Genomic DNA, 14,132 nt, shown 5'->3' with positions numbered 1-14,132 from the left:
TCGAGACAGAAGACTATTTAGACAATAAAAAAGGAGTTGATCACACTAAAACCCGCCGCAGAGTGAAAGGTCATAAAAAAGACCAATCCAACATTTCAAATTAAGGTGATATACGGTAATAGAAAAAAAATACATTGTAAATTAAGATACGTGTAAATGACAATCAGGGTACCATTTGTTTCGAAAAAAGCAATGCACCTCTTAAGAGAACAACACTCATGGTATTCAAACAAAGATATACCACACTTTGTCTAACCTCAGCTAAAAGTCGTTTTTTTTTACTCAACGTCTTCAACGGGACTTTCTCGCAACCGCTGAATTCATATCAACGCAGAAATGAATCATATTGTTATTAAGATTCTACATATCAATATTAACAATATAATGGAAATCGCTTCAAAACAACAGAGATCTATGAGCATAACAAAACATAAAAGCTCTATAAAGAACAATTGAAAAAGTTGTAAGAACGAAGCGTGCAGTCTTTGGGTTAACACAAGTATTCAGCCATGCAAGTAAATACAAAAAAATAAATACAACATAAAAAGAATTTCTTTCCAAGCTTGAAGCACGGGGGGAGAGGGGGGGGGGGGTGGGTTGTGACGAGAGAAAAAAAAAGTGGAGGAGGGCGGGGGTGTTAAAAAAAAAGTACAGTTAGGCTATGTAAGAAAATACACAGAGAAATTTGCCCTAAGAATAAAAAACTAAAAAAAAAATCTACGATGCTTTTAGGTGTAATGAGACTAGTCAGGAAATAAAGTAAAAATAGAAGCACACTGCACATGTAAAACAACAACTGGCCACTTTGGAAAATACATTGTGTAAACAGAAATATAGTCAAGCTTTTTTTTAAATGCCTTGCATGAATCTCTTAAGAAACCCGCATTCACCTTTAAATATAAAACTTGTCAGCCCTAAGACGATCTTCTTTTTTTTATAAACGTAGCTACTCTAAACAGCCACGTTCTTTAAAAAACGTTACATTCTGCTAGTGGTGACGGCCAAAACACGATCGCATGGTTCGCGTTAGGCCCCACTATCAGCGCGACGATGGTAAGCGGGTGAAAATGGATTGGGTTTAATATGGAAAAAATGTACTGTGGTTGATAATGGGGAAAAAAGCTAACAAAATCAGATTTAAAAAAAAGAATAGTTGGGAAATCTTTCAAATTTTCGAATAAAAATGGGCATACACATTTTTTTTATCTGAAAAAGTTTAAAGATTGAAGAAAATCTATGGCTCAATTAAGGCTAACAGGGGCTAGTGTTTTGTCAAATTAGCACTAGGGAATGATAGAAGCCAATATACAAGCCATAACACACCAATTCAATGATCTCCACAAGATCATAAAATGCAAGTCTAACTAATAACAGCATTTAAACCCCTAAATCTAATGACACCTAAGAAATTAAAAAAAAAATACCAGCTAAAACTATGATCAATATAAATGTTAAAAGGAAATAACAATCAATTTAAGTAACCACTAAACTTCATATTTTATTTACCTTTCATAAAATTGTAGAAAATATCTAAAATAATAGACCCTACAACTTGTACTATAATTATAGGCACTCTTTGAATTTTAATTAAGTTGAAAAGCCAAATGTAAACTGACAGCCTACATGCCCATTATCTGATAGCATATCATTTCACTGTTAAAAATTGCTTAGCATTACTTTGGGCTGACTATGGACAAAGGCAGAGAGTGATCTCAATGCATGGGAAACCTGTGATCTCTTTATTTAATGCCCAGGTATGCACCCCTGATTGTACTTCTAAGGGTGTATCAATTTTAATGTTAATAGAAATTAGAGGGAAATAAGTTACTTGATCAATTAGCAAATGCTTTTACTCTCAAAATAACAGTAAGCTAGTCTAAACAAATAAATAAACCGGGAGTGATCTCCCCTAAACTTTCTCGAATATTCTTATATAAAATAACAGGGGATGGGAACTCGGGCTATAGACATGATTTTTAATCCATTTTAAATACTTAAAGTTTTAAAAATAGAATAAAATCTCGTAGACAAATTAATTGCACACCAAGTGAACGCCATATAAAAAAGTGCATAATAGTGCGCAATATTATTAGTACTTTAAAAATTTACATTTGTTTTTTGAGAAATCGGAAGTAGCGTAAATTACTACTTCCGGTCAACGGAAATTACTCAAAATTTAACAGAAGGTAGAGAATTAGATCTTTTACTTACATGTGAAATTTCATTTATCTATCTGAAATAGTACTCAAGTTATAGGCTTTTGAAAAATTCAAAGTAGGAAAAGTACCACTTCCGGTTATCGGAAATCGCTCAAAAGTTGATACAGATCTACGATTTTGATAAAATACTTATATATGAAATTTCATCAACCTAGCTGTAACGGTACTCAAGTTATTGTGTTTACACACGGACACACAGACATACGGACAAGATTGCAAAATTATGTTTTTCCGTATCAGTGAGGTGTAAAACGTCGAGATTTGTAAAAATCTCGATTTTTTTTTTTTGCACGATTACAAGACTTTCTCTATACTTCGTATATACGAGAAAGTAAAAATTGATTTAGAATGAAAATATTAATATAATGATAACCCAAAGTCTGAAGTTTAAAGGACACGAATCCAAATAACAAATAGTAGTCCTAATGGGCACTAGACCTATATTTAGCTTAAAACAGTTGAGAGAATCTTAAAATAATGCCATTTCAGTTCCATATTTATCCTCAGCCTATAGTTTATTTATAAGAAGCTTTAATAATGCACTCTGTTAACTGCTATAGCATTGGACATAGTTAATAATATAGGGCCTAGGCCCCTATAAGTTTAACAAATTATTTAGGCCTAATCTGTGTGGGAATAACAAGTAAAATTTGAAAATATGGATAACTGAAGAACAGATTTTTTTTATTTTTGGTGTAATATTAAGCCTAATATGAACTCATAAAATGACTATTGGCAATACTATCATAATCAATCAGGCCTATTAATCGAGTAGGCCTACTTTTATTAGCCTATAAGGACCGAATTCCTTAAATTTACCAAAGCCTAAATATTAGGCTACTAAATAACATCTTTCTCCTTTTATAGGCTCTATGTGACTAAAAAATTATAATGTTTTAGTCTACAGTTACAGTAACGGCTAGTTTCTAACATCTAACCTACCTATTTTTTACCTAGTACTTTGTACATAGCTACTAGATCTAGATCTAAAATTCTAAATCTAGTACTTATGTACTTAAGTAGGCCCTACTACATAGAGTAAAGTATGATACTACATGACATGTACTTGATACAGCACATTGTGAATACATAACAATAACATTTACTTTACACTTTACTTAGTCTAGACTTCAGTCATGACTTCTAGGAATGTATTATTTAAATTGTAGTAGCTCATTGTGAGTAGTAGCACATCATTCGTTCAATCCGTACAGGTTTTTTAGTACAGGAAGATAAAACAAAGCTGGGGGGTGACGTAGAAGCCAAAGCGAAAGTAGGACTGGAAATGGGAGAGATGGAATGAGAATGACAGCGTAACGACAAGTGAAGTCTCCTTACCTGAACTGTAAATAATCCTTTTTTTATGTCACTTTCAAGTAAATTATCACTCTCTGTTCGTTGACTTAAATTCAGGAAATAATGACACAATAAAATCTGTAATCCTAACGTTACTCCAGCAGCAATAAAAAATTTTCTATATCGTGCACATAAACGTCTACTCGAATCTACTCTGGAGGCTGCCATCTTGAACACTGAATGTATGAATCAAACTTTAAAAGCGGAGAGTAGTGTGGGCGTCTCCATATTATGCCAGATTTTTCATAATACAGAGAAGTCACGTCAAACACACTCAAACGGACTGAAAATCTTGGCTCAGTCAAAAAGGAAATGCTGACTATTTACAAACAAGAGAGATAATAAAAACATTATTCAAGAGGGGCGCTAAACCTATAGAAAAAAATACCATAATATTTTTGTAGGCCTAGATAGTATACAATTTGCTGTAGTAAATAGAGAAAAAACAAAACAATTATTGAATGACCATTAGTAGAAGACCTGCTAAAACATTTGATTCTACAACAAGATTTTCAATTGTGTTAAATGTAGGAAAAGTTAAAACCTATAATAGTCTTTATCGCCAGCTGCAGATTTCTACCAAAACTGATTTTCTACTAATAATGGAGCCGACACTTTAAAGATTACACCGACATAAAAAGTACCGATATCACCAAGCCTTTGCATTTAGGCCTTTGTAAGAAACTATGGCATTATAATATATTTTAAAAAAAAACTAACACAAGCAAATAAAAAAATCCAACAGCAGCCTTAACATTTTAAATACGTAGTAAGAAAAATGAAAATAAATTCAACAATTTAAAAAAAAATTATGATTACGATTTTACAATTTTGTCAGTGGGGTCTACTCAGTATTCAGATTAGTCATATAATTCACAACAAAATAAAAAAAAATAAAATTAGTATGATCATCTTTTTAAAGTTTGTACTAGTAAAAACAGTATACAATTTTAATAAGGTTTCTTTTAGCTCGATTTAATTAAATTAAATATTACACATGTTTGTCAGTATTTACTGTTTTATTTTAAAGTCTTACTCTTGATAATTGTTTTTTTTTCTCAGGTTACATTATTTTTGTGTGTAACTTTAGAGTGTAAGTTAGTTTTGCCAATATGGCAAATTTTCATGCGAAACTTCTTGTTATTATTACAATTACATCGATTGGTTGTACAGAAATAGGTCATGGTCTTCTCAGCCAATCATTTGTGAACTTCAGCGGTATTTGGACGGAAGACCATCAAGATGGCAGTCAGTATAAATACACACCGCGTTCGAAGCAAGGTCGCGTCAATTCACCACGGAAAAACCTCGAAAATATACTTAATTCATAATAAAGAAACGTTGTTTGTGTCGATTATATATTTTTTACATACACCTTTGCATGTTATTGCAAGACGTTATGAAAAGTATCGCCAATTTATCACCATACATATGAGCGTCTGTCTGACGTTAGATCCTGGTCTGCTGAACAGTGGACGGCGATGGGGCTGCAAATCTGCTGTTTACAAACATTTCAGAATAAAAACAAATATCCAGAAATAAATAGTAAACAGATCTAGACTAGAGCTGATCTTATCCCTGGTTAATTAAATTATCTTTAACGCAAGCTTAAATTATTAAATTGAACAATTTCAAGTAGGCCTATCCTACTATTAACTATTTTTACTAAACTTTCCTTTCAGTCATGGGAAGTGAAGGTGTGGTTGCTAGACTGTGCATTGTATAAAATATAATGAATAATGACACAGTAAACTCACTTACTGTTAGAGTTAGATCTACTTGTGTGACTACATATTATAGATCTAGATCTATAGGCTGATTTAAAACAGCAACCTCACAATAAAAATTAATTAAATTACCATTTAAAGCCTGCATAGTATGTTATTTTGCATCGAATGAATGAATGTGTTAACAATACACAAACTGTTAATTATTAATTAAAGCGATAAAAGCAACATGCAAACAGCTTTTGGATCATTGGTTCACATACTACAAGGAAGAGTCTATTAGGTCTAGTTTAAATGCTGCCCTGGAGTTCAGAAAACCACATAAAGGCGGGAATTTGAATACAATTTGTTTTGCTTATAATCTAGTTTAGCAGGCACTGGATTTTTCTGAGGTCTACAAAAAAAAAAGTGTAGATTCCCCTGAAAATGATTGTCTGCATTAGCTAGAGATTCATAAGTTTTTTTGCCTACAAAAATTGGCAATAATAAGTCAGAATTTGGCATTTATATGGCACAATAAAAATGAATAAGTAATGAGGATTCTTATGATGCCTGAAACATTGAATAAACAGCTGTGAAAAATCTAACCATTTGACATCAATCTGAAAATGAGCACAAGGTATATTGGTGTTTCTTAAACATCAAAAATTTATTTCGTATTATTGAGATCATTATTCAACTTTTGTTTGTCCTTAAATGCTATAATTCTTGTTAGATGATATTTACATAACCATAATTTTAACCAAGACTAATAGTAATACATTTATAATAATTTTACCATTTAAAATATACAAAATAGCTGCAATTTTACACTAACTTAATCATCCTTTGTTCCCATTTTTGACCAAGACACATGAAGCTGAGTTACATATATTTCAATGACCTCCGCATACATGGGGAAATGGTGTGATCAGCACTATGCCCAAACCCCCTTTGTTTTGGCAAGTTGAGTCAGATACTCATCAGAGCTGGGTGGCCTCAGGGATGTCCTACAGGCTCAAAGCATATTCAAACACCCCATCCCTCACTTTCTTAATTTGATAAAAAGTTGTTTTAAAAAGTTTTATATATTACTTTGCCCTATGCTATGACTTTTAAAGCTCAAATTACACCAGTACCAGTGAGAAATGCATGAAATAAATTAAAAACTGAAAATGAACAAAAACATTGCCTGTTAAATGACTAGTTAAATAATACTTGAATGTATGTTACAGGCTTGACAGACTTTTCCTGCTTTTGGATTCTGGATCAACACCTCTGATTCGGAAATCTGCGGCAGAACAACTTGGTGACGTTGTTCGGCTTCATCCTCATGAGCTGAACAACCTTCTCATTAAGGTATAGCTTATAGTATTTTATTCACACAATTTACTGTCGAATTTGCAAAGCATTCTATGACTTGACCAATTTGTGAGTAAGATGATAAGATTAACTGCTGTTTGAGATGGTAGTAAAGATACTTTTTCAGACCTGTTGGTATTTTTTTGAGACCATAGTGTAGTCAAACCACCTTAATAAATTAACTATATTTCATATTTCAGACTCATGGATTTCTTCGAAGCTCTTGTTGGGAGACAAGGGTAGCTGCTGGACAAGCAGTTGATGCAATTGCCAGAAATGTGCCTCAGTGGGAGCCCAGAGGAGCTCCAAAATCAGGTTGAAATTTCAATTTTTATAATAATCTACAAGTTACATTTACACACTGCACAGAAACAGTATTAAATTGTCCAAAAAGTAACAGGCAGTCATTTTGTTGTTTTACCTAATCAGCATTGATACAAATTTAAAAATAAATGTTTTGTTGATTACTAACACTTCATTTGGTTCATTTTATTTCAGAGTCCAGTTTAGCCAGTTACATTGGTGCTGGGACAGTTTTGTTCTCACAGTTTGATATCAAACGAGTTTTAGAATGTGGAGCTTCTCTGTTAGGATCTGAAGGAGATCAGTATGACTTAGGCAAATCATTAATAGGCAAGTAGAAATTAAAATTTTAAAAATGCTTCAGTGGATACTTTTAAACTGCAATGTTATTGTGTTATTGTAAGGTGCTGGAGAAAAGCACTTAAACCTTTTGGCTTTAGACATTTTTTTAAAAGAACTTTGGAAAATAATCTATAATGGACATTGTTTACTTTGTTTAACTGTATTAAAATATTTTTTTAGAGATGGAAGACAAAGAGCAATTGCTGCAACAACGTCAACTTTTAAATAAGCGCCTTGGACTAGACATTACTGGCAGTCTAGGTATTGATACTAGTAATCTGTTTAATGACGAAGATTTACGTATGAATGTTGAGACATCTTTGCCAGGGTCGAACAATAACTCACAGGTATTTATATTTAACAGTCATTTGAAAATATTAGAAACTGTTTATTTAAAAAAAATTGCTTCTTTTTAAATAAAACATGGAACATTAAGTTGTAGATTAGATACTCTACAGATAATTTTGTATTAAACAAACATTTTTTTCAGCCTGTTGTTGAAATCCTGAAGCAGCAGTTGGGCAATAAAACTCACTTGAGCTCCCGTGAAAGAAATGTAGCCAAGAGGAAAGCCAGAACCTTGTCAAAACAACTATCTAGGTATTGTTTTATCAATCACTTTTTATATTTTTGATTGTACACAATATTGAAATCTATAAGGCTTCAATATTTTCTGTCAAATAAATTTATTATACTGTTTATTTCCACAATATATTAGGCCTCAATTTTTCCTTTTATATATATTTATTCTACTGCACACTTCCTCAGTAATAATAATGGATCAGAAGATTCGTGTCCACTTAAGCGTATCAAACGTGAGAGATCATCTGGATCTGTTGACTCTAGTGATTCCTCCTCTCTGTCTGAAGAGGTAACCATCCATTTTGTTTATGAGCATTAAGAATCAATTTCAAGGTAGAAAATTAAAATCTTTCATCAAAGTTTTCAAAGTTAGATAAATTTAGGTGAAGAATAAAGTTTGTAAACATCTGTCATGAGTATGTTGGTTAGCTCATTTTTTTAATTAACCAAGTATCAGCTTGCTTGTTAGACATTATCTCTGTCACTTAATAGGTTTGTTGGACCTCTTTAAGAATTTTAAAAGTAAGTTTACATTTTATTACAAGACTTTTTGTTTTTCTAGTTTGAAGACTGGCCATTCCAGAACTTCTGTGAAGCTCTGATGAATGACTTGTTCCATAGCTCATGGGAGGTAAGACATGGAGCTGCCTCTGGTATAAGGGAGGTCATCAAGCTGCATGGCAGGGGAGCAGGGAAGGCTATAGACATTCCAAGCAATCAGGTGACGTAACCAAAATTTTGGTGAATTCTAAATCTTAAAATAATAAACTGTGTTTTACAATGTTTGATAAATGTTACCAATTTTATCGTTAAGGGCGCTGTTAGTGTTTAGCTTGATATCACAAACTGTAACTTTATGGTCAATAATTTATGATAATTGTTAATCTTGGTGTTGTAGCTCCGGTCGGTAAATCAAGCCTGGCTGTCAGATTTAGCACTACGCTTGCTTTGTGTTTTAGCATTGGACAAGTTTGGTGACTTTGTTTCAGATGAAGTGAGTAGCTAACAACTGGCCTTTTTTTCCTTCTACAAGTTTATTCACAATTATGAACTTGTGAAGTCAGTCTTGTTCTTCCACCATGCTTTGATTTTGAAAATTATACTAAGAAATATATCTATACATAGAAATGATAACTATATGAAGACTACTACTTTACAAAGAAATAACCTTAGAAAGATATGATAACTACAAAAAAACAACAACTTTACTTACAACGAGATGACTTATATTAGAAAGTCTAACTTTACTTAAAAATGATAACTGTTAAAAGAAATGATACCTTTAAGAGTGACAATTTTAGAAATAAATAATAGATTATTAACATCTTGTCCCACCAGGTGGTTGCACCTGTGAGAGAAACTTGTGCTCAAGCCCTTGGCACTGTCCTCAAGTACATGGAAGAGCCTTCAGTTCTTGCTGTTGTGAATGTCTCCTTGCAAATGCTCACACAAGACCAGTGGGAAGTCAGGCATGGAGCTCTTCTTAGCTTGAAGTATATATTGGCTGTTAGACAGGTTGGTTCAAAATTTTGGTGTCACTGGGTAAACTGGTCTTTTTAATTTTAGGAATATTTCGGCTGTTAGACAAATAGGTTGAAACTTTAGTTGTCACTTTTATTTTAAAAACAACTCACTAAACACTAAACATTCTCTGCTATTAATTTGCTTGATGTCTTCAGACTATAGATTTAAATGTTTAGCCTGTTGCCTGTAATGCATTGCAGTAGGATTAGCCTGTCGCTTGACCTACTTTTTTTACCGTTATCATGGTAATGACGGCTGCCAAAAATGACAATATAGTGATTCTGTTTTTTCACAATGTTTCATGGTCATTTCAGAAATATATACTTTAAATGGTTATTTTTCAATGATGCTGATCTAGTTTTAACAATGGACGATTAGTATTTGTTGCAAGTTTGCTATTTTTACATTTTTTGGTCTAATCGCTGAGAATATCGAGCAGAACATAATAAAAGTAAGCTAAACGGAAATTGCTGTATTTAATATTGTTGTGATTTTACTAAAAATGCTCTGAAATATAGACATATATTACATCCTACTAAACTGATTCCATTAATTTTAAAAACATCATGCAGGGTAAAAACAAAACCTTAAAAAAATAACTTGATTGAGATAACAGCTAAATATGCCCACCCATTTTGCAGGCTGTGTATTTGAATGGGGAGAAATCTAGCTGACGACATACTGCTACTAAACAGCATTGAACGTCAATTGCATCACTACATAACTCCATAAAAACTAACCTAGGCACTATATAGCTCCATAAAATCTAACCCATCGTATCACTGGGTATCAGTCTTATCATCATAGCCACTTAAAAACAAATGAGTTTCTTCACAAATCATTTTCTAGGCTACTGATTAAATTTGATAACTAAAAATTGGTATCAAATTAAAGGTAAATAAAAGTAGTTGTTAATTGTTTAAGTGAGCAATAATAAAGTTTTTAAATCTTAAGGTCACCCTACTTCCTACATAATGTTTTTAATAAGTGATACGACTCTATAAAGCAAAGTAAATATTAGATTGGATAAGGCGTTATTACAAAGTTTTAATACATTTTACTATGTAAAACTAAAACTAGTTAAAGTTCTTTAAGTTTATTTTAAATTTTGTAATTGTTTATAATGCAAAAAATTTAAATTGGAGTTAGACGTTGATTAAGAAATCAATTGTTCATGCAAGTTAAAAAAAATTTTTAAATTTCGGCATGTAGCCTCCCTTTACCCTTTTGTTAGGCTTGTTAAAGGGATACAATCCAATTTTAGAAACCAACACCTTTATTTTCTTGTATAAGATGTAAAGAGGATGTATTGTAATCATGCAAGAAATAGAAATTTTCACAAATCTTGACATTATACACTTCCCTGAGTCTAAAAAACATAGTTTTGCAATTTTATTACGGATGTCTGTGTGTATTATGTATGTCTGTGAACACGATAACTTAAGTACCGTTACAGCTATATTGATGAAATTTCATATATAAGTATTATATGGCAGGAAACAGATTAGTACCGGAAAATGCATATTCGATCTTCGCCGTTCATAAACTTTCTAACCAGACATCGTTCGGGGATTTTGTTTATACTGATAAATAGAGCTATGTTTTTACAAGCTTCGTTAGCAACATTTTTGTGGAATACGTTTTTTATGACATTTTGTGCCGCGGCGAAGGATGCGAAGTATGCAAATCTGGACGGAATGGATCTACTTGGAAAAGTACGTGTACTGCACTAATAAGGTAAGAAATACTATTTTGTAAAAATAACTATTATTTTTATGGATTTTTCATTAGAAATGATTGCTGTAAATTATGAAAGTAAAAAAAAGTATATTTGAATGTGTTTTTTACTTTAATTTGAAAAAAGTGAATGGCCATAATTACGACACATCGGCGTCGTTGAAAGCGGGGATTTCAGTTAATTTTTTACGGATATAAAATTGTATTTTTTTCCTCCGAGGCATGTACTTAAATAACAGTTTAGTTAAATGTATTTAATTCTGTAAAATATAAGTATTATTTTGCCGTAGATACTTAAAAAAAAATTTTTTATGATTTTCTGTCGGGGAAAATCGATATTCGCACCATGCACGCACGGGTAGTAAAACTAGACTTATCTTTAAAACACGAGAATCTTGAGTACACTGCGAATAACAAAGTTTTTAAATTTTAGTTTACTTTTGACTTTAAGCCATTTGTTTTAAATCGAAATTAATTGATAATGTAATTATTTCAAAGTAAAAATTTTCCGTCTGATTGGGTTCTAATCTTCGCCCACTGAACCAGCCTACGCACGACATTCGCGCGAGTCTGTTTCTTCGCAATAGTCTGTATAGTGTCGAGGGCTAATTCTAAAAAGAATCGAGTCCTTACTAATCCAATGTTTATTAAAATTAGGTACAATTGTTGGAACGCATGAGAAATAACAAATTAATATTTCTTTAAATCTATAGCCAAAAGAAAGTAGAACTTTATAACTCTGTAAATTATGAATCGAGTGACGGCTGTCGTGAAAACGGGAGCCATTTTACTCTTTTTTTTTAGGGTGACCTACTTTTATTATATAATTTTAAAATTCATCTGAGTAGCTGACTACGCATGCGATATGGCTGGTACGTTTTGGGATAGGGATCGAGTACACCATAGAATTTTTTTTTTCTTAGAACTAAGCGTATTTTTTTTTAAATCAAAAGATACTTACATATCAGTTGTTGATTTCAATTTCATTATAGATCTAATCACTAACTTCAGTTTTTAAAAGTGATTTTGCATCTAGATCTAGCGTATTTTCAAAATTACGTAAATCTAGATCTATTTTTTAGATCTAGATCTACTTACTAGATCTACTTACTTACTATTTGACAACCGTGTCAGTAAAATGAGGTCAGCGCTTCCAGATTCTTGGGTTTTAATTATGTTTGTCATTTTGATCTATTATAAGTAGCATTAAAACAACTGCATCTATTATCAACATTGTTTTTATATGCCAGTTCTAATTATACATTCTGTTCATTACCAATTCTAATGAAATCGTATCAGGCCCTAACACCCTGTTCACCTACACTCCTACACTGACACTACACTTGAAAGACGCCACAGAGAGTCCTAACTTTAAATTAATGTTTAAAGTACTAAACAATTATAATTAGCCATGTAAATGCTGCAACTACATTAAAAATTGGCATATAGACATATTTTATTAATTATGTTTTTTATATAGACCTTCTATATTTAACTCTGTTATTTTTTTCTTCCCCAGAGTGTTTCTAAAAGCCAGAATTTTAAAGGGGAGGGCGGTCGTTTTTTTTCTCAAGAATAATTATAGAAATAAGCTATAAACTGGTATATTTTGTAAAGTTTGACACATTTACAAATAAATGTATGCCTAAGTGACATTTCTGTGTAATTATATTGTTAATTTTGTGAATTTCGTGGATTTTTAGACCTCACTACATTTAGATGTAAAAAAAAATCTCAGTTGAGTGAGTGTGGTTAATCTACATTTTGAACGTGATGTAAATGTCTAGTGCTATTAATTTTTATATTTTTGAATTCCTCGATTGTTAAGCAACAAAATTGATATATAATATGTCAATAATTGTTACTTTGAAAATTGGCGAAAATCGACCCTAAAAGTAGATGCTTGAGGGTTGAATCTGTTTCCTGCCATATCAAATTTGTAGTTCTTTATCAACTTTTCAGCAATTTGAAAATCTTATTTGACACCCAAAGTAGGATATAAAATGCATGTACATTAAAAGCAATAATCCTATGTATTTTGTAAAAGTAAGCTTTCTATTGCATCATTATTTGCTTGTTTTTTATTTTGTAAGTTTTGTGGTGTTTTTAAATATTCTGTGTATTTCTAATATTTTAATACTTTTTTCATTACAGAACCATTTTAAAATTATTTATTATTGTAGTAGATTATGCCTTAGCTTTTGTTAAAGCCTTATAAAACTATTTACCTTACCATTTGATGTTGAAATGATTGTAGGACCTGACAGCCCAGCTGTTGCCCATGGTGTTGTTTGCTATCTACAATGGCCTTAGAGACCCTGATGATGACGTCAGAGCAGTTGCTGCTGCTGCCTTAATCCCAGTGACAGATTCTTTAGTTCAGTGTGTCCCTGACCAGGTGTGGCCAGTTTTTTTATCATTTTATTGTTATACGTAAACACAAAACAAATAATTTAGTAACTTTTTTTTCCAACCTTTGATTAATTATATTATAACTTACATTTTATAGTTGGAAATAAAAATTTTGACATGAATCGTTTAACTCCAATTACAAGTTTAAAGTTGACTGTTGATGCAATGCTACCTTTCAGTTACCCAACATACTGAGTTGTCTATGGGACACATTGTCAGACTTGGATGATCTCACTGCCTCAACCAACAGCATCATGACACTCCTAGCTAAACTCATGTCACATTCTATTACTAAATCTTCAACTTTGTAAGTTCTTTTAACCCCTGTTCTTAGTTAATTGTTTTTAACTAGACTAAAGTCATATTCTATTCTATAAATCATCAACTTTGTTAGTTCTTTTTTTTTTATTACTCTTAGCATTATCACATTCTTTTATTAGTAAATCATCTTGTAAGTTTTTTCTCATTATGGAAACATTCAAGTTTACTAAATTCACATCCTTGAAATTTTGTTACTTATATATAATAAACAGTGAAATGACTTATAATCACTATCTTTGCAAGTATACTAATTACAAATAACATTCGA

General features: G+C 31.8%; 2 protein-coding genes and 1 long non-coding RNA gene across 3 annotated transcripts in view; 2 read left to right on the top strand and 1 right to left on the bottom strand.

The window, feature by feature from the left end:
• LOC131950336 (xylosyltransferase 1-like) overlaps positions 1 to 3,748 on the bottom strand; it is a 72,511-nt gene extending 68,763 nt beyond the window's left edge. Inside the window, exon 1 of the mRNA XM_059312439.1 lies at positions 3,558 to 3,748. Coding sequence (XP_059168422.1) covers positions 3,558 to 3,743 — 186 coding nt within the window. The 5' untranslated portion in view covers positions 3,744 to 3,748. The remainder of the gene's footprint in view (positions 1 to 3,557) is intronic.
• Positions 3,749 to 4,840: 1,092 nt separating this feature from the next.
• The window catches only part of LOC131950334 (TATA-binding protein-associated factor 172), a 29,196-nt gene continuing 19,904 nt past the window's right edge, over positions 4,841 to 14,132 (top strand). The window contains exons 1-13 of the mRNA XM_059312437.1: positions 4,841 to 4,918; positions 5,669 to 5,921; positions 6,517 to 6,640; positions 6,844 to 6,958; positions 7,142 to 7,276; positions 7,469 to 7,635; positions 7,779 to 7,888; positions 8,057 to 8,159; positions 8,433 to 8,591; positions 8,769 to 8,864; positions 9,209 to 9,385; positions 13,389 to 13,529; positions 13,723 to 13,850. Coding sequence (XP_059168420.1) covers positions 5,911 to 5,921; positions 6,517 to 6,640; positions 6,844 to 6,958; positions 7,142 to 7,276; positions 7,469 to 7,635; positions 7,779 to 7,888; positions 8,057 to 8,159; positions 8,433 to 8,591; positions 8,769 to 8,864; positions 9,209 to 9,385; positions 13,389 to 13,529; positions 13,723 to 13,850 — 1,466 coding nt within the window. The 5' untranslated portion in view covers positions 4,841 to 4,918; positions 5,669 to 5,910. The remainder of the gene's footprint in view (positions 4,919 to 5,668; positions 5,922 to 6,516; positions 6,641 to 6,843; positions 6,959 to 7,141; positions 7,277 to 7,468; positions 7,636 to 7,778; positions 7,889 to 8,056; positions 8,160 to 8,432; positions 8,592 to 8,768; positions 8,865 to 9,208; positions 9,386 to 13,388; positions 13,530 to 13,722; positions 13,851 to 14,132) is intronic.
• LOC131950335 (uncharacterized) lies at positions 10,884 to 13,018 on the top strand. The gene is made up of 2 exons (XR_009388304.1): positions 10,884 to 11,131; positions 12,651 to 13,018. It is a non-coding gene; the product is annotated as an uncharacterized LOC131950335 (long non-coding RNA).

This window comes from Physella acuta, unplaced genomic scaffold, assembly GCF_028476545.2.
Source record: "Physella acuta isolate Inbredline_101_S28 unplaced genomic scaffold, ASM2847654v3 ptg000754l, whole genome shotgun sequence".
NCBI lineage: Eukaryota > Metazoa > Mollusca > Gastropoda > Physidae > Physella > Physella acuta.
Note: the sequence above shows the minus strand (reverse complement) of the source record. Positions and strands in the feature narration are given on the sequence as shown.